The sequence below is a fragment of the Heptranchias perlo genome, chromosome 45, assembly GCF_035084215.1.
Source record: "Heptranchias perlo isolate sHepPer1 chromosome 45, sHepPer1.hap1, whole genome shotgun sequence".
Classification (NCBI taxonomy): Eukaryota; Metazoa; Chordata; class Chondrichthyes; order Hexanchiformes; family Hexanchidae; genus Heptranchias; species Heptranchias perlo.
Genome location: NC_090369.1, coordinates 362,941 through 389,502, shown reverse-complemented (window position 1 = coordinate 389,502; position 26,562 = coordinate 362,941). Strand labels below are relative to the sequence as shown.

Here is a 26,562-nt window from a genome sequence, read left to right as displayed (position 1 = left end):
CCCATCTGGAGCTGTTTCCTGTCTCTAGCCTGGATGGTGTGGTAAGGGGCTCACAGTGGGCTTCAGGGTCCATCCCATCTGGAGCTGTTTCCTGTCCCGAGCCTGGATGGTGTGGTAAGGGGCTCACAGTGGGTTTCAGGGTCCATCCCATCTGGAGCTGTTTCCTGTCCCGAGCCTGGATGGTGTGGTAAGGGGCTCACAGTGGGCTTCAGGGTCCATCCCATCTGGAGCTGTTTCCTGTCCCGAGCCTGGATGGTGTGGTAAGGGGCTCACAGTGGGTTTCAGGGTCCATCCCATCTGGAGCTGTTTCCTGTCCCGAGCCTGGATGGTGTGGTAAGGGGCTCACAGTGGGCTTCAGGGTCCATCCCATCTGGAGCTGTTTCCTGTCCCGAGCCTGGATGGTGTGGTAAGGGGCTCACAGTGGGCTTCAGGGTCCATCCCATCTGGAGCTGTTTCCTGTCTCTAGCCTGGATGGTGTGGTAAGGGGCTCACAGTGGGCTTCAGGGTCCATCCCATCTGGAGCTGTTTCCTGTCCCGAGCCTGGATGGTGTGGTAAGGGGCTCACAGTGGGTTTCAGGGTCCATCCCATCTGGAGCTGTTTCCTGTCCCTAGCCTGGATGGTGTGGTATGGGGCTCACAGTGGGTTTCAGAGGCCTTGAGGAGGGGGAGGGTGAAATCAGCCCGGGTTCCCACTGCCGATCACTCCCGGTGGCCCCGGCTGGAATGCCTGTGTGTCTGTGGACATCATAGAAAGTTACGGCACAGAAGGAGGCCGTTCAGCCCATCGTATCCATGCCGGCCGATAAAGAGCCCCCCAGCCTAATCCCCCTTTCCAGCACTTGCTCCGTAGCCCTGTAGGTTTCGGCTCTTCAGGGGCACATCCAGGTATTTTTTAAATGTGATGAGGGTTTCTGCCTCTCCCACCCTCTCAGGCAGTGAGTTCCAGACCCCCACCACCCTCTGGGTGAAAACATTTCTCCTCAACTCCCCTCTAATCCTTCTACCAATCACTTTAAATCTAGGTCCCCTGGTCACTGACCCCTCTGCTAAGGGAAATAGGTCCTCCCTATCCACTCTATCTCGGTCCCTCATAATTTTATACCTCAATTAAATCTCCCCTCAGCCTCCTCTGTTCCAATGAAAACGACCCCAGCCTATCCAATCTTTCCTCATAGCTAAAATTCTCCAGCCCTGGCCACATCCTCGTAAATCTCCTCTGCACCCTCTCCAGTGCAATCACATCCTTCCTGTAATGTGGTGACCAGAACTGTACACAGTACTCAAGCTGTGGCCTAACTAGTGTTTTATACAGTTCCAGCATAACATCCCTGCTCTTATATTCTGTGCCTCGGCTAATAAAGGAAAGTATCCCGTTTGCCTTTTTAACCACCTTATCTACCTGTCCTGCTACCTTCAGGGATCTGTGGACATGCACTCCAAGGTCCCTCACTTCCTCTACACCTCTCAGTATCCTCCTATTTATTGTGTACTCCCTTGCCTTGTTTGCTCTCCCCAAATACATTACCTCACACTTCTCCGGATTGAATTCCATTTACCACTTTTCTGCCCATCTGACCAGTCCATTGATATCTTCCTGCAGTCTACAGCTTTCCTGCTCACTATCAACCACACGGCCAATTTTAGCATCATCTGCAAACATCTTGATCATGTCCCCCACATTCAAGTCCAAATCATTAATACATACCACAAAAACCAAGGGACCTCGTACTGAGCCCTGCGGAACCCCACTGGAAACAGCCTTCCAGTCCCAAAAACACCCGTCAACCATTACCCTTTGCTTCCTGCCACTGAGCCAATTCTGGATCAGATTGGGTGAGAACATGAACAGTACAGGCTCGTACAGTAACAGTGTTAACTTGGAGGGGGGAGGGTCCCATGCCATCGTGGGGGGGGGGGCCCCCACCCCTTCAGGAGACAGTATATTGAATATAGAGTACAGCTGAGACCCAATAACTGGGCACAGAGCAGACTGAAACCCGGTGGGGTGTGGGGTGCGGTGGTGTTTATTGTGAGGTACGGTGTGGAGGGGTGGGCTGCAGTCTCCCCCCCCCCCCCCCCCCAGTGCGTGACGTTGGGTTTATGTTCACTCCTCAGGCCGTCGGACTCTGGCTGTAATCACCAAGCTGGACCTGATGGACGCTGGCACTGACGCAATGGATGTCCTGATGGGTCGAGTTATTCCTGTCAAACTAGGCATCATTGGAGTGGTGAACAGGTGAGGAGACCATGGGCCTGCTCGGGTTAGTGGGAAGCTGATGGTGGGAGATGTGAGAATGGGATTGTGGTAAATCACGGGCTCAGACTGTGCTTGGATGAGATCCCACCTCGAGAACCTGCCGATCTTTGAGTACGATCATACAAGGAAACTGATTGTGAATTGTTTCCAGCCAGACTTACTGCGACATGAAGCACCCTGGACTCTCCACTGGCCTCTTCTACAAGACTTGATTGGACGCATCACATAGAATTACATCGAGTTCACAGCACAGAAACAGGCCATTCAGCCCAACAGGTCCATGCTGGTGTTCATGCTCCACACAAGCCTCCTCCCTCCCTACTTCATCTCACCTGATGAGCATATCCTTCCTATCTGCTCTGGTGTCTCAGTTATTGTCCCACACTGTCCATCTCTCTCCCCCTCAGTGCCCAGTTATTGTCCCACACTGTCCATCTCTCTCCCCCTCAGTGCCCCAGTTATTGTCCCACACTGTCCATCTCTCTCCCCCTCAGTGCCCCAGTTATTGTCCCACACTGTCCATCTCTCTCCCTCAGTGCCCCAGTTATTGTCCCACACTGTCCATCTCTCTCCCCCTCAGTGCCCCAGTTACTGTCCCACACTGTCCATCTCTCTCCCCCTCAGTGCCCCAGTTATTGTCCCACACTGTCCATCTCTCCCCCTCAGTGCCCCAGTTATTGTCCCACACTGTCCATCTCTCTCCCTCAGTGCCCAGTTATTGTCCCACACTGTCCATCTCTCTCCCTCAGTGCCCAGTTATTGTCCCACACTGTCCATCTCTCCCCCTCAGTGCCCCAGTTATTGTCCCACACTGTCCATCTCTCCCCCTCAGTGCCCCAGTTATTGTCCCACACTGTCCATCTCTCTCCCTCAGTGCCCAGTTATTGTCCCACACTGTCCATCTCTCTCCCCCTCAGTGCCCAGTTACTGTCCCACACTGTCCATCTCTCTCCCTCAGTGCCCCAGTTACTGTCCCACACTGTCCATCTCTCTCCCTCAGTGCCCAGTTATTGTCCCACACTGTCCATCTCTCTCCCTCAGTGCCCAGTTATTGTCCCACACTGTCCATCTCTCTCCCTCAGTGCCCAGTTATTGTCCCACACTGTCCATCTCTCTCCCTCAGTGCCCCAGTTATTGTCCCACACTGTCCATCTCTCTCCCTCAGTGCCCCAGTTATTGTCCCACACTGTCCATCTCTCCCCCTCAGTGCCCAGTTATTGTCCCACACTGTCCATCTCTCTCCCTCAGTGCCCAGTTATTGTCCCACACTGTCCATCTCTCTCCCTCAGTGCCCCAGTTATTGTCCCACACTGTCCATCTCTCTCCCTCAGTGCCCAGTTATTGTCCCACACTGTCCATCTCTCTCCCTCAGTGCCCAGTTATTGTCCCACACTGTCCATCTCTCTCCCTCAGTGCCCAGTTATTGTCCCACACTGTCCATCTCTCTCCCTCAGTGCCCCAGTTATTGTCCCACACTGTCCATCTCTCCCCCTCAGTGCCCCAGTTATTGTCCCACACTGTCCATCTCTCTCCCCCCTCAGTGCCCAGTTATTGTCCCACACTGTCCATCTCTCTCCCCCTCAGTGCCCCAGTTACTGTCCCACACTGTCCATCTCTCTCCCCCTCAGTGCCCCAGTTATTGTCCCACACTGTCCATCTCTCTCCCTCAGTGCCCCAGTTATTGTCCCACACTGTCCATCTCTCCCCCTCAGTGCCCAGTTATTGTCCCACACTGTCCATCTCTCTCCCCCCTCAGTGCCCAGTTATTGTCCCACACTGTCCATCTCTCTCCCTCAGTGCCCCAGTTATTGTCCCACACTGTCCATCTCTCTCCCCCTCAGTGCCCCAGTTACTGTCCCACACTGTCCATCTCTGTCCCCCTCAGTGCCCAGTTATTGTCCCACACTGTCCATCTCTCTCCCCCTCAGTGCCCAGTTACTGTCCCACACTGTCCATCTCTCTCCCTCAGTGCCCCAGTTACTGTCCCACACTGTCCATCTCTCCCCCTCAGTGCCCCAGTTATTGTCCCACACTGTCCATCTCTCTCCCCCTCAGTGCCCAGTTATTGTCCCACACTGTCCATCTCTCTCCCCCTCAGTGCCCCAGTTACTGTCCCACACTGTCCATCTCTCTCCCCCTCAGTGCCCCAGTTACTGTCCCACACTGTCCATCTCTCTCCCCCTCAGTGCCCAGTTATTGTCCCACACTGTCCATCTCTCTCCCTCAGTGCCCCATTTACTGTCCCACACTGTCCATCTCTCTCCCTCAGTGCCCCAGTTATTGTCCCACACTGTCCATCTCTCTCTCCCTCAGTGCCCCAGTTATTGTCCCACACTGTCCATCTCTCTCTCCCTCAGTGCCCCAGTTATTGTCCCACACTGTCCATCTCTCCCCCTCAGTGCCCCAGTTATTGTCCCACACTGTCCATCTCTCTCCCTCAGTGCCCCAGTTATTGTCCCACACTGTCCATCTCTCCCCCTCAGTGCCCCAGTTATTGTCCCACACTGTCCATCTCTCTCCCTCAGTGCCCCAGTTATTGTCCCACACTGTCCATCTCTCTCTCCCTCAGTGCCCCAGTTATTGTCCCACACTGTCCATCTCTCTCCCCCTCAGTGCCCCAGTTACTGTCCCACACTGTCCATCTCTCTCCCCCTCAGTGCCCCAGTTACTGTCCCACACTGTCCATCTCTCTCCCTCAGTGCCCAGTTACTGTCCCACACTGTCCATCTCTCCCCCTCAGTGCCCCAGTTATTGTCCCACACTGTCCATCTCTCCCCCTCAGTGCCCCAGTTATTGTCCCACACTGTCCATCTCTCTCCCCCCTCAGTGCCCCAGTTACTGTCCCACACTGTCCATCTCTCTCCCTCAGTGCCCAGTTATTGTCCCACACTGTCCATCTCTCTCCCCCCTCAGTGCCCCAGTTATTGTCCCACACTGTCCATCTCTCCCCCTCAGTGCCCAGTTACTGTCCCACACTGTCCATCTCTCTCCCTCAGTGCCCCAGTTATTGTCCCACACTGTCCATCTCTCTCCCTCAGTGCCCAGTTATTGTCCCACACTGTCCATCTCTCCCCCTCAGTGCCCAGTTATTGTCCCACACTGTCCATCTCTCTCCCCCTCAGTGCCCCAGTTATTGTCCCACACTGTCCATCTCTTCCCCCTCAGTGCCCCAGTTATTGTCCCACACTGTCCATCTCTCTCCCCCCTCAGTGCCCCAGTTACTGTCCCACACTGTCCATCTCTCCCCCTCAGTGCCCAGTTACTGTCCCACACTGTCCATCTCTCTCCCTCAGTGCCCCAGTTATTGTCCCACACTGTCCATCTCTCCCCCTCAGTGCCCCAGTTATTGTCCCACACTGTCCATCTCTCTCCCCCTCAGTGCCCCAGTTATTGTCCCACACTGTCCATCTCTCCCCCTCAGTGCCCAGTTACTGTCCCACACTGTCCATCTCTCTCCCTCAGTGCCCAGTTATTGTCCCACACTGTCCATCTCTCCCCCTCAGTGCCCAGTTATTGTCCCACACTGTCCATCTCTCTCCCTCAGTGCCCCAGTTATTGTCCCACACTGTCCATCTCTCCCCCTCAGTGCCCAGTTATTGTCCCACACTGTCCATCTCTCTCCCTCAGTGCCCAGTTATTGTCCCACACTGTCCATCTCTCCCCCTCAGTGCCCAGTTATTGTCCCACACTGTCCATCTCTCCCCCTCAGTGCCCCAGTTACTGTCCCACACTGTCCATCTCTCTCCCCCTCAGTGCCCCAGTTATTGTCCCACACTGTCCATCTCTCTCCCTCAGTGCCCCAGTTATTGTCCCACACTGTCCATCTCTCTCCCCCTCAGTGCCCCAGTTATTGTCCCACACTGTCCATCTCTCTCCCTCAGTGCCCCAGTTATTGTCCCACACTGTCCATCTCTCTCCCCCTCAGTGCCCAGTTACTGTCCCACACTGTCCATCTCTGTCCCCCTCAGTGCCCAGTTATTGTCCCACACTGTCCATCTCTCTCCCCCTCAGTGCCCAGTTACTGTCCCACACTGTCCATCTCTCTCCCTCAGTGCCCCAGTTACTGTCCCACACTGTCCATCTCTCTCCCTCAGTGCCCCAGTTATTGTCCCACACTGTCCATCTCTCCCCCTCAGTGCCCCAGTTACTGTCCCACACTGTCCATCTCTCTCCCTCAGTGCCCCAGTTACTGTCCCACACTGTCCATCTCTCTCCCTCAGTGCCCAGTTATTGTCCCACACTGTCCATCTCTCTCCCTCAGTGCCCCAGTTATTGTCCCACACTGTCCATCTCTCTCCCCCTCAGTGCCCAGTTATTGTCCCACACTGTCCATCTCTCTCCCCCTCAGTGCCCCAGTTACTGTCCCACACTGTCCATCTCTCTCCCCCTCAGTGCCCAGTTATTGTCCCACACTGTCCATCTCTCTCCCCCTCAGTGCCCCAGTTACTGTCCCACACTGTCCATCTCTCTCCCTCAGTGCCCCAGTTACTGTCCCACACTGTCCATCTCTCTCCCCCTCAGTGCCCCAGTTATTGTCCCACACTGTCCATCTCTCCCCCTCAGTGCCCCAGTTATTGTCCCACACTGTCCATCTCTCTCCCCCTCAGTGCCCCAGTTATTGTCCCACACTGTCCATCTCTCCCCCTCAGTGCCCCAGTTACTGTCCCACACTGTCCATCTCTCTCCCCCTCAGTGCCCAGTTACTGTCCCACACTGTCCATCTCTCTCCCTCAGTGCCCCAGTTACTGTCCCACACTGTCCATCTCTCTCCCCCCTCAGTGCCCCAGTTATTGTCCCACACTGTCCATCTCTCCCCCTCAGTGCCCCAGTTATTGTCCCACACTGTCCATCTCTCTCCCCCTCAGTGCCCAGTTATTGTCCCACACTGTCCATCTCTCTCCCCCTCAGTGCCCAGTTATTGTCCCACACTGTCCATCTCTCTCCCCCTCAGTGCCCCAGTTACTGTCCCACACTGTCCATCTCTCTCCCCCTCAGTGCCCCAGTTACTGTCCCACACTGTCCATCTCTCTCCCCCTCAGTGCCCAGTTACTGTCCCACACTGTCCATCTCTCTCCCTCAGTGCCCCAGTTACTGTCCCACACTGTCCATCTCTCTCCCTCAGTGCCCCAGTTACTGTCCCACACTGTCCATCTCTCTCCCCCTCAGTGCCCCAGTTATTGTCCCACACTGTCCATCTCTCTCCCCCCTCAGTGCCCCAGTTATTGTCCCACACTGTCCATCTCTCTCCCCCCTCAGTGCCCAGTTATTGTCCCACACTGTCCATCTCTCTCCCCCTCAGTGCCCCAGTTATTGTCCCACACTGTCCATCTCTCTCCCTCAGTGCCCCAGTTATTGTCCCACACTGTCCATCTCTCCCCCTCAGTGCCCAGTTATTGTCCCACACTGTCCATCTCTCCCCCTCAGTGCCCCAGTTATTGTCCCACACTGTCCATCTCTCCCCCTCAGTGCCCAGTTATTGTCCCACACTGTCCATCTCTCTCCCTCAGTGCCCCAGTTATTGTCCCACACTGTCCATCTCTCCCCCTCAGTGCCCCAGTTATTGTCCCACACTGTCCATCTCTCCCCCTCAGTGCCCAGTTATTGTCCCACACTGTCCATCTCTCTCCCTCAGTGCCCCAGTTATTGTCCCACACTGTCCATCTCTCCCCCTCAGTGCCCAGTTATTGTCCCACACTGTCCATCTCTCCCCCTCAGTGCCCCAGTTATTGTCCCACACTGTCCATCTCTCTCCCCCTCAGTGCCCCAGTTATTGTCCCACACTGTCCATCTCTCTCCCCCTCAGTGCCCCAGTTATTGTCCCACACTGTCCATCTCTCTCCCCCTCAGTGCCCCAGTTATTGTCCCACACTGTCCATCTCTCCCTCAGTGCCCCAGTTATTGTCCCACACTGTCCATCTCTCTCTCCCTCAGTGCCCAGTTACTGTCCCACACTGTCCATCTCTCTCTCCCTCAGTGCCCCAGTTATTGTCCCACACTGTCCATCTCTCTCCCCCTCAGTGCCCCAGTTATTGTCCCACACTGTCCATCTCTCTCCCTCAGTGCCCCAGTTATTGTCCCACACTGTCCATCTCTCTCCCTCAGTGCCCCAGTTATTGTCCCACACTGTCCATCTCTCTCCCTCAGTGCCCCAGTTATTGTCCCACACTGTCCATCTCTCTCCCCCCTCAGTGCCCCAGTTACTGTCCCACACTGTCCATCTCTTCCTCGCAGCAGCAGCGGGGGCTTCCGTCACAGCAGCAGCAGGGTGGGTGGGGGTTGTCTGGAGGTCTGTGTCTGTCTGTCTGAGACTGTAATTCACCTTATCTGCCTTCCCCCTTGCAGGAGTCAGCACGATATAAATGTGAACAAGAATATCACTGATGCGATCCAGGACGAACAGTCCTTCCTGCAGAAAAAGTATCCGTCACTCGCAAACCGCCATGGGACCAAATATTTATCCAAGACACTGAACAGGTAAGGGGACCCAGACTGAACCCCTGTTTATATCGAGGCGAATCCCTCCCTTAAATCGAGTCTCATTGCACCATCTCTTACTTAATTTCTTTCTTTCCCAGGACACGTGGAATTCCACACCTTATTATATTTCCCATTAACTTTCCCCATTATAAGTCCCTCTGTCCACGTTTATATTAGCGACTGCCCATGTAAACATTTCACACTGTAATTACATGGAGGTGCTGCAGTGCCACCACTGGCCACAGAGTGTAATTGCAGTGTGACATGTTTACATAGGCAGTCTCTGTGATAGATCTGGACAGAGGGGATTTATTAAAAACAAGGACAGATTGTATCGCGGGCTGAATTACATCTGTGAACCTGGTCTAATTATTCCCACCTTAATCCGACCACAGCTGGAGCAACACTGGGAGATGGACTCCGTATTCAGTACGCTGATTTAGCTGTAGTGCTGTGATTCTTTGAACATGTGGAGGCTCAGGAGAGGTCCAGCAGCAGTTTGTTCTCCTGGGCTGGCCTGTAAGACCCTGATATCTACAAAAAGGGCTGTAAAACCCCAACATGGAACATTGTGCATCATCGGAGTGGGAGCAGAGCCTCTCGTGTCAGTACTCATCTGCATTGTTTGGTCTCAGTATGCACTCGGAGTGAGCAGCAGAGTAGGTGTTGGTGTCCAGGTTACGTTATCCAGGGGTGAACCGTTGGGATCGGCAGTGAGATGCATCGTATAGTTGTGGTTCCTTCTTCTCCGCAGATTACTGATGCACCATATCCGAGACTGCCTCCCAGAGCTAAAAACCCGGGTTAATGTGCTGACTGCGCAGTACCAGTCCATGCTGAACAGTTACGGACATCCCATTGAAGACCACAACTCAACTCTGCTCCAGATAATCACCAAGTTTGCCACTGAATATTGCAACACCATTGAGGGGACTGCGAGAAACATCGAGACCTCAGAACTGTAAGTCACCACATGGGGAAGGGGAGTAACAGCGTGTGTCTAGGGATGTACCTGCGTCCTTCTGGCTCTGTGTCCTGCAGTCCCACAGCCGTTGGAGGGAGCTCTGAGCTGTGTTTGTTAAATTGGTAAGTGGTCTAATGTGTGGCCCTTGATTTCCAGATGTGGGGGTGCCCGGATTTGTTACATTTTCCACGAGACCTTTGGGCGCACTCTGGAATCCATCGACCCCCTTACAGGACTGACGACACTGGACGTACTCACCGCCATCCGGAATGCCACGGTAATGGGCAGGGGTCACCGGTTACAGACTGCTGGGCCTTTCCCAAACAATTCCAGCAACTCGCAGGGTGCTGGAGATTGCAAGTCCCCTGTCTGCAAGGACAGGGCTGTCTTGAGAAGGGGTCAGTATCGCCCACTGGCCCGTCTCTCGGACACCGAGTCTCTGGATTGTCCTGGGATCGGGCTGTGCTTGGCTATTACAGGCTGGGTGTAGAGACAAGATCAGAGAATGCTGACATCACCCAGCACAGCAGGCAGGCAGCCCCAGTATCCGGGGAGGCTCATCACCCTCTTGTCAGAATGCAGCACACCGTTGTAGTTTCAGTCAACAGCACAAGAGGGCACTCAGTTACAGGCTGCTGCGTTTTATTCGCAGTCTGTGTGTGTCACTGTTAGCGGGCGCTGTCGGGGGGTGCGCGGGGCGGGCGCTGTCGGGGGTGGGGGTGCGGGGACGGGCGCTGTCGGGGGGGTGCGGGGCGGGCGCTGTCGGGGGGTGCGGGGCGGGCGCTGTCGGGGGGGGTGCGGGGCGGGGCGCTGTCGGGGGGGTGCGGGGCGGGCGCTGTCGGGGGGGTGCGGGGCGGGCGCTGTCGGGGGGGTGCGGGGCGGGCGCTGTCGGGGGGTGCGGGGCGGGGCGCTGTCGGGGGGTGCGGGCGGGCGCTGTCGGGGGGTGCGGGGCGGGCGCTGTCGGGGGGGGGGGGTGCGGGGCGGGCGCTGTCGGGGGGTGCGGGGCGGGGCGCTGTCGGGGGGTGCGGGGCGCTGTCGGGGGGTGCGGGGCGGGGGGGTGCGGGGCGGGCGCTGTCGGGGGGTGCGGGCGGGGGGTGCGGGGCGGGCGCTGTCGGGGGGTGCGGGGCGGGGGGTGCGGGGCGGGCGCTGTCGGGGGGGTGCGGGGCGGGCGCTGTCGGGGGGGGTGCGGGGCGGGCGCTGTCGGGGGGGGTGCGGGGCGGGCGCTGTCGGGGGGGGTGCGGGGCGGGCGCTGTCGGGGGGGTGCGGGGCGGGCGCTGTCGGGGGGGTGCGGGGCGGGCGCTGTCGGGGGGGTGCGGGGCGGGCGCTGTCGGGGGGGTGCGGGGCGGGCGCTGTCGGGGGGGTGCGGGGCGGGCGCTGTCGGGGGGGGTGCGGGGCGGGGCGCTGTCGGGGGGGGTGCGGGCGGGCGCTGTCGGGGGGTGCGGGGGCGGGCGCTGTCGGGGGGGTGCGGGGCGGGGCGCTGTCGGGGGGGTGCGGGGCGGGCGCTGTCGGGGGGGTGCGGGGCGGGCGCTGTCGGGGGGGTGCGGGGCGGGCGCTGTCGGGGGGGGTGCGGGGCGGGCGCTGTCGGGGGGGGTGCGGGGGCGGGGCGCTGTCGGGGGGGGTGCGGGGCGGGCGCTGTCGGGGGGGGTGCGGTGGCGGGCGCTGTCGGGGGGTGCGGGCGGGGCGCTGTCGGGGGGGTGCGGGGCGGGCGCTGTCGGGGGGGGTGCGGGGCGGGCGCTGTCGGGGGGGTGCGGGGCGGGGCGCTGTCGGGGGGGTGCGGGGCGGGCGCTGTCGGGGGGGGTGCGGGGCGGGCGCTGTCGGGGGGGTGCGGGGCGGGGCGCTGTCGGGGGGGTGCGGGGCGGGCGCTGTCGGGGGGGTGCGGGGCGGGCGCTGTCGGGGGGTGCGGGGCGGGCGCTGTCGGGGGGGTGCGGGGCGGGCGCTGTCGGGGGGGTGCGGGGCGGGCGCTGTCGGGGGGGTGCGGGGCGGGCGCTGTCGGGGGGGTGCGGGGCGGGCGCTGTCGGGGGGGTGCGGGGCGGGGCGCTGTCGGGGGGGGGTGCGGGGGGCGGGCGCTGTCGGGGGGTGTGCGGGGCGGGCGCTGTCGGGGGGTGTGCGGGGCGGGCGCTGTCGGGGGGTGTGCGGGGGCGGGGCGCTGTCGGGGGGTGTGCGGGGCGGGGGCGCTGTCTTGGGGCGGGGGTGCCGGGCGGGCGCTGTCTTGGGGCGGGGGTGCCCGGGCGGGGCGCTGTCTTGGGGCGGGGGGGTGCCGGGGCGGCGGTGGGCGGGCGCTGTCTTGGGGCGGGGGTGCCGGGCGGGCGCTGTCGGGGGGCGCGGGGCGGGGCGCTGTCGGGGGGCGCGGGGCGGGCGCTGTCGGGTGGGCGCGGGGCGCTGTCGGGGGGGCGCCGGGCGCTGTCGGGGGGCGCCGGGCGCTGTCGGGGGGCGCCGGGCGCTGTCTTGGGGCGGGGGTGCCGGGCGGGCGCTGTCTTGGGGCGGGGGTGCCGGGGCGCTGTCTTGGGGCGGGGGGCGCGGGGCGGGCGCTGTCGGGGGGCGCGGGGCGGGCGCTGTCGGGGGGGCGCCGGGCGCTGTCGGGGGGGCGCTGTCTTGGGGCGGGGGTGCCGGGCGGGCGCTGTCTTGGGGCGGGGGGTGCCGGGCGGGCGCTGTCTTGGGGCGGGGTGCCGGGCGGGCGCTGTCCCGTTCAAATCAAGGAACCAGCTTGAACATTTTCAGAGCAGGAAACTGAAAGTGAGAGAGTTGGTTTGCGTTTGCTGGGAGTTGTCGGGACTGAGTTGGTAGATGGAGTCGGAAGGGGAGGACAGTGGGTGATATTTCCAGATTATTTACACCGGTAGCTCTGTTCCCAGAGTTACAATCTTGAATATTTTCTGCTACTCTGGTTAAGTTGCGGGGTTTTTTATTGTAAATATAAAACAATATCTGAGTATGAAATACATTCACTCGATATTTTCAACGTTAAAACGAGATTTGTCACCAAGTGTTAGCATTTCCAAATACTGGAGTGAAACTTCATGGAGGCACAGGATGAGCCCGGTAGCGAGAGGCGATACCGGCCAGGGTTAGCTGTTTGTTTTCCTGGCACGTTAAAGAAAGGTTATCTGGGTCTCAACCAGGCTCGATACCCTCGAAGGTATCAGGTAATGAGAGTCGCCTGTGAGACTGATCTAAGATACAACAGTGGAAATAATCTAGGGTAAGAATGGTAGGAAAAGCAGCAATGCTGCGTGAGCGGACCGAGGGGGGAGGGGCGGACCGAGGGGGAGGGGCGGACCGAGGGGAGGGGGCGTCCGGGGGGGAGGGGCGGACCGAGGGGGGGAGGGGCGGACCGAGGGGGGGAGGGGGCGGACCGAGGGGGGGGAGGGGCGGACCGAGGGGGGGGAGGGGCGGACCGAGGGGGGGGAGGGGCGGACCGAGGGGGGGGAGGGGCGGACCGAGGGGGGGGGAGGGGCGGACCGAGGGGGGGGAGGGGGCGGACCGAGGGGGGGGAGGGGCGGACCGAGGGACAGACAGGCGGCCCCGTGGCCCAGCTCCTCCCACCCTCGAGCTTTGGGTGCTATCTCCTTACTCTGTTTGAATTCCCTGCCCCCCAGTTCTTATCTAATGTGCTGATTATTCTGATCACAGGGTCCACGGCCGGCACTCTTTGTTCCAGAAGTTTCTTTTGAACTTTTGGTGAAGCGCCAGATCAAGCGTCTGGAGGAGCCAGGCTTGCGGTGTGTGGAGCTCGTGCATGAGGAGCTCCAGAGAATCATACAGCACTGCTCAACGTACAATACACAGGTAACGGGGCGCCGGGCGGGTAACGGGGCGCCGGGCGGGTAACGGGGCGCCGGGCGGGTAACGGGGCGCCGGGCGGGTAACGGGGCGCCGGGCGGGTAACGGGGCGCCGGGCACCACGCGGGTAACGGGGCGCCGGGCGGGTAACGGGGCGCCGGGCGGGTAACGGGGCGCCGGGCGGGTAACGGGGCGCCGGGCGGGTAACGGGGCGCCGGGCCCCACGCGGGTAACGGGGCGCCGGGCCCCACGCGGGTAACGGGGCGCCGGGCGGGTAACGGGGCGCCGGGCGGGTAACGGGGCGCCGGGCGGGTAACGGGGCGCCGGGCGGGTAACGGGGCGCCGGGCGGGTAACGGGGCGCCGGGCACCACGCGGGTAACGGGGCGACGGGCGGGTAACGGGGCGACGGGCGGGTAGCCGGGCGCCGTATGGAACACCGCTAACTTGAGTCAGTCGGGTGACTGGGCATTAGTCACTGACCCATGGTTCAGGGGGGGAGTCAGTCGGGTCACTCACTTGTGGTTCTTTCGAATTCTCCGGTCACAGTTTAGTGCCGTGCCCTGCGGTGCGCTGGCACGGTGCGATGCCCCCGTGCGCTGCGCTGTGCCCGCCTGGCCGCGGTATAAAGTCAGAGTCTGAATTTGCGTCTGTCTGTCCTCTCCTCTCCTCTCCCCACCCCCTGCAGGAACTGTTGCGTTTTCCGAAGTTGCATGATGCGATTGTGGAAGTTGTGACCGGCCTTCTCCGCAAGAGACTGCCTGTGACCAATGAAATGGTAAATAATCTCTCTAACTCCAGCCCGAAAACACACTCACTGACTGACTGGATCAATAGGTGGTCGTTAATGTGTCTGTGTGTGTGTCTGTGTGTGTGTGTGTCTGTGTGTGTGTGTGTCTGTGTGTGTGTGTGTGTCTGTGTGTGTGTGTGTGTGTGTGTGTGTCTGTGTGTGTGTGTGTGTCTGTGTGTGTGTGTGTCTGTGTGTGTGTGTGTCTGTGTGTCTGTGTGTGTGTGTGTCTGTGTGTGTGTGTGTCTGTGTGTGTGTGTGTGTGTGTCTGGTCCACAGGGCCCTAGCAGAGGTTAGACTCCAGTTGGCATCGCCCTCCAGGCTATAGCTGCAGGCCTTCCTATCACCCCTATGGTGAGGTACTGGAGGGCAGTGAGAGCCCGTGCCTTCAGGGGAGGGGACTGGAAGGGGGTGGATCAACTGAGGAGTAGGTTGTGATTGTGATGGGTGAGAGGGAACATGTCCTCGTCCTCTGGTTTAAACCCTCCCTCCCCTCGACCTCTTCCTTAGGTTCACAATCTCGTTGCCATTGAGCTGGCTTACATCAACACAAAGCACCCGGACTTCAGTGACGCTGCGATGGTTTCTGCCTCGGTGAACAGCTCTCAGGTATGTCCTTCTGTCTGTCTATCCCCCTCGGTGAACAGCTCTCAGGTACGTCCTTCTGTCTGCCTATCCCCCTCGGTAAACAGCTCTCAGGTACGTCCTTCTGTCTGTCTATCCCACTCGGTAAACAGCTCTCAGGTACGTCCTTCTGTCTGCCTATCCCCCTCAGTAAACAGCTCTCAGGTACGTCCTTCTGTCCGTCTATCCCCCTCAGTAAACAGCTCTCCGGTACGTCCTTCTGTCCGTCTATCCCCCTCGGTAAACAGCTCTCAGGTACGTCCTTCTGTCTGTCTATCCCCCTCGGTAAACAGCTCTCAGGTACGTCCTTCTGTCTGCCTATCCCCCTCAGTAAACAGCTCTCAGGTACGTCCTTCTGTCTGTCTATCCCCCTCGGTGAACAGCTCTCAGGTACGTCCTTCTGTCCGTCTATCCCCCTCAGTAAACAGCTCTCAGGTACGTCCTTCTGTCCGTCTATCCCCCTCAGTAAACAGCTCTCCGGTACGTCCTTCTGTCTGTCTATCCCCCTCGGTGAACAGCTCTCAGGTACGTCCTTCTGTCCGTCTATCCCCCTCGGTGAACAGCTCTCAGGTACGTCCTTCTGTCCGTCTATCCCCCTCGGTGAACAGCTCTCAGGTACGTCCTTCTGTCCGTCTATCCCCCTCGGTGAACAGCTCTCAGGTACGTCCTTCTGTCCGTCTATCCCCCTCAGTAAACAGCTCTCCGGTACGTCCTTCTGTCTGTCTATCCCCCTCAGTAAACAGCTCTCAGGTACGTCCTTCTGTCCGTCTATCCCCCTCAGTAAACAGCTCTCCGGTACGTCCTTCTGTCTGTCTATCCCCCTCAGTAAACAGCTCTCAGGTACGTCCTTCTGTCCGTCTATCCCCCTCGGTAAACAGCTCTCAGGTACGTCCTTCTGTCCGTCTATCCCCCTCGGTAAACAGCTCTCAGGTACGTCCTTCTGTCTGCCTATCCCCCTCGGTAAACAGCTCTCAGGTACGTCCTTCTGTCCGTCTATCCCCCTCGGTAAACAGCTCTCAGGTACGTCCTTCTGTCTGTCTATCCCCCTCGGTAAACAGCTCTCAGGTACGTCCTTCTGTCTGCCTATCCCCCTCGGTAAACAGCTCTCAGGTACGTCCTTCTGTCTGTCTATCCCCCTCGGTAAACAGCTCTCAGGTACGTCCTTCTGTCTGCCTATCCCCCTCGGTAAACAGCTCTCAGGTACGTCCTTCTGTCTGCCTATCCCCCTCGGTAAACAGCTCTCAGGTACGTCCTTCTGTCTGTCTATCCCCCTCGGTAAACAGCTCTCCGGTACGTCCTTCTGTCTGTCTATCCCACTCGGTAAACAGCTCTCCGGTACGTCCTTCTGTCTGTCTATCCCCCTCGGTAAACAGCTCTCCGGTACCTCCTTCTGTCCGTCTATCCCCCTCGGTAAACAGCTCTCCGGTACGTCCTTCTGTCTGTCTATCCCCCTCAGTAAACAGCTCTCCGGTACCTCCTTCTGTCCGTCTATCCCCCTCAGTAAACAGCTCTCAGGTACGTCCTTCTGTCTGTCTATCCCCCTCAGTAAACAGCTCTCCGGTACGTCCTTCTGTCTGTCTATCCCCCTCGGTAAACAGCTCTCCGGTACGTCCTTCTGTCCGTCTATCCCCCTCAGTAAACAGCTCTCGGGTACGTCCTTCGGCCTATCCGTGTCCAGCTAGCATAGGGGGAGGTGTGGGCTCAGTGCTGGGGAGTGGAACAGATTCCATTCTGGACAGGGACTCCTGAAGTCACCAGCCTTTCTGTGCCAGGGCAGGGGTAGCGGTAAGGTGCCTCTGATCAGGGCAATCGTGTCGGAATGTAGGAACGCTTCGACCTGACAGTGCCCGGCTTCTGCTAGTCCCATCACCGTGTGGGGGAATCGCAGACACAGACCCCGTCCCATCACCGTGTGGGGGAATCGCAGGGACACACCCCGTCCCATCACCGTGTGGGGGAATCACAGACACAGACCCCGTCCCATCACCGTGCGGGGGAATCACAGACACAGACCCCGTCCCATCACCGTGCGGGGGAATCGCAGACACAGACCCCGTCCCATCACCGTGCGGGGGAATCGCAGACACAGACCCCGTCCCATCACCGTGTGGGGGAATCGCAGGGACAGACCCCGTCCCATCACCGTGCGGGGGAATCGCAGACACAGACCCCGTCCCATCACCGTGCGGGGGAATCACAGACACAGACCCCGTCCCATCACCGTGCGGGGGAATCGCAGACACAGACCCCGTCCCATCACCGTGTGGGGGAATCGCAGGGACAGACCCCGTCCCATCACCGTGTGGGGGAATCGCAGACACAGACCCCGTCCCATCACCGTGTGGGGGAATCACAGACACAGACCCCGTCCCATCACCGTGCGGGGGAATCGCAGGGACAGACCCCGTCCCATCACCGTGCGGGGGAATAGCAGGGACAGACCCCGTCCCATCACCGTGCGGGGGAATCGCAGACACAGACCCCGTCCCATCACCGTGCGGGGGAATCGCAGACACAGACCCCGTCCCATCACCGTGCTGGGGAATCGCAGACACAGACCCCGTCCCATCACCGTGCGGGGGAATCGCAGGGACAGACCCCGTCCCATCACCGTGCGGGGGAATCGCAGACACAGACCCCGTCCCATCACCGTGCGGGGGAATCACAGACACAGACCCCGTCCCATCACCGTGCGGGGGAATCGCAGGGACAGACCCCGTCCCATCACCGTGCGGGGGAATCGCAGGGACAGACCCCGTCCCATCACCGTGCGGGGGAATCGCAGACACAGACCCCGTCCCATCACCGTGCGGGGGAATCGCAGGGACAGACCCCGTCCCATCACCGTGCGGGGGAATCGCAGGGACAGACCCCGTCCCATCACCGTGCGGGGGAATCACAGACACAGACCCCGTCCCATCACCGTGCGGGGGAATCGCAGACACAGACCCCGTCCCATCACCGTGTGGGGGAATCGCAGGGACAGACCCCGTCCCATCACCGTGAGGGGGAATCGCAGACACAGACCCCGTCCCATCACCGTGAGGGGGAATCGCAGGGACAGACCCCGTCCCATCACCGTGTGGGGGAATCGCAGACACAGACCCCGTCCCATCACCGTGCGGGGGAATCGCAGGGACAGACCCCGTCCCGTCACCGTGCGGGGGAATCGCAGACACAGACCCCGTCCCATCACCGTGCGGGGGAATCACAGACACAGACCCCGTCCCATCACCGTGCGGGGGAATCGCAGGGACAGACCCCGTCCCATCACCGTGTGGGGGAATCGCAGACACAGACCCCGTCCCATCACCGTGAGGGGGAATCGCAGACACAGACCCCGTCTCATCACCGTGAGGGGGAATCGCAGACACAGACCCCGTCCCATCACCGTGCGGGGGAATCGCAGACACAGACCCCGTCCCATCACCGTGAGGGGGAATCGCAGGGACAGACCCCGTCCCATCACCGTGCGGGGGAATCGCAGACACAGACCCCGTCCCATCACCGTGCGGGGGAATCGCAGGGACAGACCCCGTCCCATCACCGTGCGGGGGAATCGCAGGGACTGACCCCGTCCCATCACCGTGCGGGGGAATCACAGACACAGACCCCGTCCCATCACCGTGCGGGGGAATCGCAGACACAGACCCCGTCCCATCACCGTGCGGGGGAATCGCAGGGACAGACCCCGTCCCATCACCGTGCGGGGGAATCGCAGGGACAGACCCCGTCCCATCACCGTGCGGGGGAATCGCAGACACAGACCCCGTCCCATCACCGTGCGGGGGAATCGCAGGGACAGACCCCGTCCCATCACCGTGTGGGGGAATCGCAGACACAGACCCCGTCCCATCACCGTGTGGGGGAATCGCAGACACAGACCCCGTCCCATCACCGTGCGGGGGAATCGCAGGGACAGACCCCGTCCCATCACCGTGCGGGGGAATCACAGACACAGACCCCGTCCCATCACCGTGCGGGGGAATCGCAGACACAGACCCCGTCCCATCAGCGTGCGGGGGAATCGCAGACACAGACCCCGTCCCATCACCGTGCGGGGGAATCGCAGGGACAGACCCCGTCCCATCACCGTGCGGGGGAATCGCAGGGACAGACCCCGTCCCATCACCGTGCGGGGGAATCGCAGGGACAGACCCCGTCCCATCACCGTGCGGGGGAATCGCAGGGACAGACCCCGTCCCATCACCGTGCGGGGGAATCGCAGGGACAGACCCCGTCCCATCACCGTGCGGGGGAATCGCAGGGACAGACCCCGTCCCATCACCGTGCGGGGGAATCGCAGACACAGACCCCGTCCCATCACCGTGCGGGGGAATCGCAGGGACAGACCCCGTCCCATCACCATGTGGGGGAATCGCAGGGACAGACCCCGTCCCATCACCGTCCGGGGGGAATCGCAGGGACAGACCCCGTCCCATCACCGTGCGGGGGAATCGCAGACACAGACCCCGTCCCATCATCGTGTGGGGGAATCGCAGACACAGACCCCGTCCCATCACCGTGAGGGGGAATCGCAGGGACAGACCCCGTCCCATTACCGTGCGGGGGAATCGCAGGGACAGACCCCGTCCCATTACCGTGCGGGGGAATCGCAGGGACTGACCCCATCCCATTACCGTGCGGGGGAATCGCAGGGACTGACCCCGTCCCATTACCGTGTGGGGGAATCGCAGACACAGACCCCGTCCCATCACCGTGTGGGGGAATCGCAGACACAGACCCCGTCCCATCACCGTGAGGGGGAATCGCAGACACAGACCCCGTCCCATCACCGTGCGGGGGAATCGCAGACACAGACCCCGTCCCATCACCGTGAGGGGGAATCGCAGGGACAGACCCCGTCCCATCACCGTGCGGGGGAATCGCAGACACAGACCCCGTCCCATCACCGTGAGGGGGAATCGCAGGGACAGACCCCGTCCCATCACCGTGCGGGGGAATCGCAGGGACAGACCCCGTCCCATCACCGTGCGGGGGAATCGCAGGGACAGACCCCGTCCCATCACCGTGCGGGGGAATCGCAGGGACAGACCCCGTCCCATCACCGTGCGGGGGAATCGCAGACACAGACCCCGTCCCATCACCGTGCGGGGGAATCGCAGGGACAGACCCCGTCCCATCACCGTGCGGGGGAATCGCAGGGACAGACCCCGTCCCATCACCGTGCGGGGGAATCGCAGGGACAGACCCCGTCCCATCACCTTGCGGGGGAATCGCAGGGACAGACCCCGTCCCATCACCGTGCGGGGGAATCGCAGGGACAGACCCCGTCCCATCACCGTGTGTGGGAATCGCAGGGACGGACCCCGTCCCATCACCGTGTGGGGGGAATCGCAGGGACGGACCCCGTCCCATCACCGTGCGGGGGAATCGCAGACACAGACCCCGTCCCGTCACCGTGCGGGGGAATCGCAGACACAGACCCCGTCCCGTCACCGTGCGGGGGAATCGCAGACACAGACCCCGTCCCGTCACCGTGCGGGGGAATCGCAGGGACAGACCCCGTCCCGTCACCGTGCGGGGGAATCGCAGGGACAGACCCCGTCCCATCACCGTGCGGGGGAATCGCAGGGACAGACCCCGTCCCATCACCGTGCGGGGGAATCGCAGGGACAGACCCCGTCCCATCACCGTGCGGGGGAATCGCAGACACAGACCCCGTCCCATCACCGTGCGGGGGGGATCACGGGGATGGACCCCGGGGGGTGGTGTCGGATGATATCAGGCAGTTACTTCCGACTTCCTGCTCCCTGCTCTGTGCCCGGGGGATCTCATGTTCCGTTTTATTTCCTGTCGACTCAGTCTGAAGTGTTGCAGGATGGAGCCCGGAAATGGAAGACGGATAAAGGGGAGGAGCGCCCGCCTGAGGAGAGATATAAAAACACATCCAACTCCACCTACTCCAGTCCCAGCAAAGGCCACGTCGTCAACCTGCTCGATGCGGTTTGTTCTTTCGGGGGGGAGAGGGGGCGGATATGGGAGGGGTGGGTTCTTGGGGTTTGGGGGGTGGCTGTTGGCACAGCACAGATACCAGAGTAACCCTCACTCTATCTTCCGGGCAGGGTGTAACCCTCACTCTGTACCTTCCGGGCGGGGAGTAACCCTCACTCTGTATCTTCCGGGCGGGGAGTAACCCTCACTCTGTATCTTCCGGGCGGGGAGTAACCCTCACTGTATCTTCCGGGCTGGGAGTAACCCTCACTCTGTACCTTCCGGGCGGGGAGTAACCCTCACTGTATCTTCCGGGCTGGGAGTAACCCTCACTCTGTATCTTCCGGGCTGGGAGTAACCCTCACTCTGTATCTTCCGGGCGGGGAGTAACCCTCACTCTGTATCTTCCGGGCGGGGAGTAACCCTCACTCTGTATCTTCCGGGCGGGGAGTAACCCTCACTCTGTATCTTCCGGGCGGGGAGTAACCCTCACTCTGTATCTTCCGGGCGGGGAGTAACCCTCACTCTGTATCTTCCGGGCGGGGAGTAACCCTCACTCTGTATCTTCCGGGCGGGGAGTAACCCCCTCACTCTGTATCTTCCGGGCGGGGAGTAACCCTCACTCTGTATCTTCCGGGCGGGGAGTAACCCTCACTCTGTATCTTCCGGGCGGGGAGTAACCCTCACTCTGTATCTTCCGGGCGGGGAGTAACCCTCACTCTGTATCTTCCGGGCGGGGAGTAACCCTCACTCTGTATCTTCCGGGCGGGGAGTAACCCTCACTCTGTATCTTCCGGGCGGGGAGTAACCCTCACTCTGTATCTTCCGGGCGGGGAGTAACCCTCACTCTGTATCTTCCGGGCGGGGAGTAACCCTCACTCTGTATCTTCCGGGCGGGGAGTAACCCTCACTCTGTATCTTCCGGGCGGGGAGTAACCCTCACTCTGTATCTTCCGGGCGGGGAGTAACCCTCACTCTGTATCTTCCGGGCGGGGAGTAACCCTCACTCTGTATCTTCCGGGCGGGGAGTAACCCCCTCACTCTGTATCTTCCGGGCGGGGAGTAACCCTCACTCTGTATCTTCCGGGCGGGGAGTAACCCTCACTCTGTATCTTCCGGGCGGGGAGTAACCCTCACTCTGTATCTTCCGGGCGGGGAGTAACCCTCACTCTGTATCTTCCGGGCGGGGAGTAACCCTCACTCTGTATCTTCCGGGCGGGGAGTAACCCTCACTCTGTATCTTCCGGGCGGGGAGTAACCCTCACTCTGTATCTTCCGGGCGGGGAGTAACCCTCACTCTGTATCTTCCGGGCGGGGAGTAACCCTCACTCTGTATCTTCCGGGCGGGGAGTAACCCTCACTCTGTATCTTCCGGGCGGGGAGTAACCCTCACTCTGTATCTTCCGGGCGGGGAGTAACCCTCACTCTGTATCTTCCGGGCGGGGAGTAACCCTCACTCTGTATCTTCCGGGCGGGGAGTAACCCTCACTCTGTATCTTCCGGGCGGGGAGTAACCCTCACTCTGTATCTTCCGGGCGGGGAGTAACCCTCACTCTGTATCTTCCGGGCGGGGAGTAACCCTCACTCTGTATCTTCCGGGCGGGGAGTAACCCTCACTCTGTATCTTCCGGGCGGGGAGTAACCCTCACTCTGTATCTTCCGGGCGGGGAGTAACCCTCACTCTGTATCTTCCGGGCGGGGAGTAACCCTCACTCTGTATCTTCCGGGCGGGGAGTAACCCTCACTCTGTATCTTCCGGGCGGGGAGTAACCCCCTCACTCTGTATCTTCCGGGCGGGGAGTAACCCCCTCACTCTGTATCTTCCGGGCGGGGAGTAACCCCCTCACTCTGTATCTTCCGGGCGGGGAGTAACCCTCACTCTGTATCTTCCGGGCGGGGAGTAACCCTCACTCTGTATCTTCCAGCCGGTGCCTGTCTCACGTAAACTCAGTCTGAGGGAACAACGTGACTGTGAGGTTATCCAGCGGCTCATCAAATCTTACTTCCTCATCGTCCGCAAGAGCATCCAGGACAGGTGGGTTCACGGCGGGCGGTGGGCCGTGGGGGGGCAGCACGCTGATGGCCGGGACAGGTGGGTTCACGGCGGGCCGTGGGGGGCAGCACGCTGATGGCCGGGACAGGTGGGTTCACGGCGGGCGGTGGGCCGTGGGGGGCAGCACGCTGATGGCCGGGACAGGTGGGTTCACGGTGGGCCGTGGGGGGCAGCACGCTGATGGCCGGGACAGGTGGGTTCACGGCGGGCGGTGGGCCGTGGGGGGCGGCACGCTGATGGCCGGGACAGGTGGGTTCACGGTTGGCCGTGGGGGGCAGCACGCTGATTGCCGGGACAGGTGGGTTCACGGCGGGCGGTGGGCCGTGGGGGGCGGCACGCTGATGGCCGGGACAGGTGGGTTCACGGTGGGCCGTGGGGGGCGGCACGCTGATGGCCGGGACAGGTGGGTTCACGGTGGGCCGTGGGGGGCGGCACGCTGATTGCCGGGACAGGTGGGTTCACGGCGGGCCGTGGGGGGCGGCACGCTGATGGCCGGGTCAGGTGGGTTCACGGCGGGCGGTGGGCCGTGGGGGGCAGCACGCTGATGGCCGGGACAGGTGGGTTCACGGTGGGCCGTGGGGGGCGGCACGCTGATGGCCGGGACAGGTGGGTTCACGGTGGGCCGTGGGGGGCGGCACGCTGATGGCCGGGACAGGTGGGTTCACGGTGGGCCGTGGGGGGCGGCACGCTGATTGCCGGGACAGGTGGGTTCACGGCGGGCCGTGGGGGGCGGCACGCTGATGGCCGGGTCAGGTGGGTTCACGGCGGGCGGTGGGCCGTGGGGGGCAGCACGCTGATGGCCGGGACAGGTGGGTTCACGGCGGGCGGTGGGCCGTGGGGGGCAGCACGCTGATGGCCGGGACAGGTGGGTTCACGGCGGGCGGTGGGCCATGGGGGGCAGCACGCTGATGGCCGGGACAGGTGGGTTCACGGCGGGCGGTGGGCCGTGGGGGGCGGTACGCTGATGGCCGGGACAGGTGGGTTCACGGCGGGCGGTGGGCCGTGGGGGGTGGCACGCTGATGGCCGGGTCAGGATTACAGTTTCCAGCTCTTTTTTCCCCCCTCCTTGTGGGTCTGTACCTCAGGAACCCCCCAATCAGGAGACAGTGAGGACTGGTGTGTCGTGGGGACCCGTTGGTCTCTGTAGATTGATTGCCACCCAACAGTCAGGATCAATGAGATAAATACTGTTTCCCACAGTGTTCCGAAGACCGTGATGCATTTCCTGGTGAACCATGTAAAGGACAATCTGCAGAGTGAGCTGGTCGGACAGCTCTACAAATCACAGCTCCTGGACGGACTGCTGACTGAATCAGAGGACACGGCAACACAGCGCACTGAGGCTGCTAACATGCTGAAGGTGAGGCAGGTGTACATCAGGACGGCCCGCGCACCCCTCTGCCGGCCGGCCCCCTCCGCGCGCCCCTCTGCCGGGCGGCCGGCCGGCCCCCTCCGCGCGCCCCTCTGCCGGGCGGCCGGCCGGCCCCCTCCGCGCGCCCCTCTGCCGGGCGGCCGGCCGGCCCCCTCCGCGCGCCCCTCTGCCGGGCGGCCGGCCGGCCCCCTCCGCGCGCCCCTCTGCCGGGCGGCCGGCCGGCCCCCCTCCGCGCGCCCCTCTGCCGGGCGGCCGGCCGGCCCCCTCCGCGCGCCCCTCTGCCGGGCGGCCGGCCGGCCCCCTCCGCGCGCCCCTCTGCCGGGCGGCCGGCCCGCCCCCTCCGCGCGCCCCTCTGCCGGCCGGCCGGCCCGCCCCCTCCGCGCGCCCCTCTGCCGGCCGGCCGGCCCGCCCCCTCTGCCGGCCGGCCGGCCCGCCCCCTCCGCGCGCCCCTCTGCCGGGCGGCCGGCCCGCCCCCTCATTAATAAATGTGTTTTTTTCCCTTGCCAACAGGCACTGCAGAGAGCGAGTCAGATCATCTCTGAGATCAGGGAGACCCAGCTCTGGTGATGTGCGCAGTACTGCAGGCAAGAGCTATGAACACGACGTCTGTGTACTGAGGCTGTGTGACCCTCCCTCCCTCCCTCCTGCCAGTCCCTGCTGCAATGACATTGGGGGCGTCTCAGGACCACTTCATCCCAACTCCAAGCTGGAGTTTTCTTCACTGTCCCTCCACACTGTTCCCGGAGTTAATTCGGAATGATCTTGTTGCAGGAAGCAGCCCCTCCCTCCCTGTGCTGAGGATAACGCAGGGCGGCTGTTTTAAAGGGTTGTTCTCGGGGAGTTTGTGGTCCACGATTCAGCTGTACTCGGGTGAAGGGTAATGTCGAGGGAGGGGCTTCGAGGTCCCTTAACTGGACTGGGCACCAAAACATAAAATCCAATCAATGGCAGCATGCTGTGTCACTGTCCGATACCCGAGGATTCATTCATTCTCTCTCTCTCATTCATTCTCTCATTCATTCTCTCTCTCTCATTCATTCTCTCATTCTCTCTCTCTCTCTCATTCATTCTCTCATTCTCTCTCTCTCTCTCATTCATTCTCTCATTCTCTCTCTCTCTCTCTCATTCATTCTCTCATTCTCTCTCTCTCATTCATTCTCTCATTCTCTCTCTCTCATTCATTCTCTCATTCTCTCTCTCTCATTCATTCTCTCATTCTCTCTCTCTCATTCATTCTCTCATTCTCTCTCTCTCATTCATTCTCTCATTCTCTCTCTCTCTCTCATTCATTCTCTCATTCTCTCTCTCTCTCTCATTCATTCTCTCATTCATTCTCTCATTCATTCTCTCATTCATTCTCTCATTCATTCTCTCTCTCTCATTCATTCTCTCTCTCTCATTCATTCTCTCTCTCTCATTCATTCTCTCATTCTCTCTCATTTATTCTCTCATTCATTCTCTCTCTCTCTCTCATTCATTCTCTCATTCTCTCTCTCTCTTTCATTCTCTCTCTCTCTCTCTCTCTCATTCATTCTCTCTCTCTCTCTCTCTCTCTCATTCATTCTCTCTCTCTTTCTCTCTCTCTCTCTCTCTCTCTCTCATTCATTCTCTCTCTCTTTCTCTCTCTCTCTCTCTCTCATTCATTCTCTCTCTCTCTCTCTCTCATTCATTCTCTCTCTCTCTCTCTCTCTCTCTCATTCATTCTCTCTCTCTCTCTCTTTCTCTCTGAGCTGCGAATATTTGCCTGTTTAATGACCTGCTGTTTTTTTTATTGTTTTGATAACCATGGAATATTTTTGGGATAAAAGCTTGTAATTTATTGTAAGTTGTGAATGTTGCTTGAATCTGTGTGGTTGGAGAGGGTTATACCCATATACAGGCTGGTGCCATAGCCTGTACCCCAGGCTAGCGAGAGTGTAGACACAGCTCACCCGCTCGATTGTCACGATGCCATTTCCACAAATGCTCTCTGTTATCGAGGACGAGATGTGAATGTTCCAGATCCCCATTAAAATAATGTCCAAAAGATTTAAACCCTCTGTTTTATTGCTTCCTTTCAGTGGACCCAAAGCCAAAACTTTTGGATGTGATTAAAGGGCCTTATAAATCTCGAGCAGATCGTTCCCAGAGAGTAACAGTTCCCTGGTATTGATCGAGGGTCGAGTGAGAAACACTCTGGGAACAGAGAGTAACAGTTCCCTGGTATTGATCGAGTGAGAAACACTCTGGGAACAGAGAGTAACAGTTCCCTGGTATTGATCGAGGGTCGAGTGAGGAACACTCTGGGAACAGAGA

The 26,562-nt window shown here is 60.6% G+C and overlaps 1 protein-coding gene across 2 annotated transcripts in view; it reads left to right on the top strand.

The window, feature by feature from the left end:
* si:dkey-32e23.4 (dynamin-1-like protein) overlaps positions 1–26,301 on the top strand; it is a 33,613-nt gene extending 7,312 nt beyond the window's left edge. Inside the window, exons 7-17 of one of the 2 annotated variants that reach the window (XM_067976136.1) lie at positions 2,116–2,236; positions 8,600–8,731; positions 9,489–9,695; positions 9,855–9,975; positions 13,329–13,484; positions 14,165–14,254; positions 14,774–14,872; positions 20,714–20,854; positions 22,768–22,877; positions 24,096–24,255; positions 24,778–26,301. In XM_067976136.1, coding sequence (XP_067832237.1) covers positions 2,116–2,236; positions 8,600–8,731; positions 9,489–9,695; positions 9,855–9,975; positions 13,329–13,484; positions 14,165–14,254; positions 14,774–14,872; positions 20,714–20,854; positions 22,768–22,877; positions 24,096–24,255; positions 24,778–24,834 — 1,394 coding nt within the window. In that variant the 3' untranslated portion in view covers positions 24,835–26,301. The remainder of the gene's footprint in view (positions 1–2,115; positions 2,237–8,599; positions 8,732–9,488; positions 9,696–9,854; positions 9,976–13,328; positions 13,485–14,164; positions 14,255–14,773; positions 14,873–20,713; positions 20,855–22,767; positions 22,878–24,095; positions 24,256–24,777) is intronic. The other variant, XM_067976137.1, reaches the window with a different exon arrangement.
* The last annotated feature ends 261 nt before the right edge of the window (positions 26,302–26,562 follow it).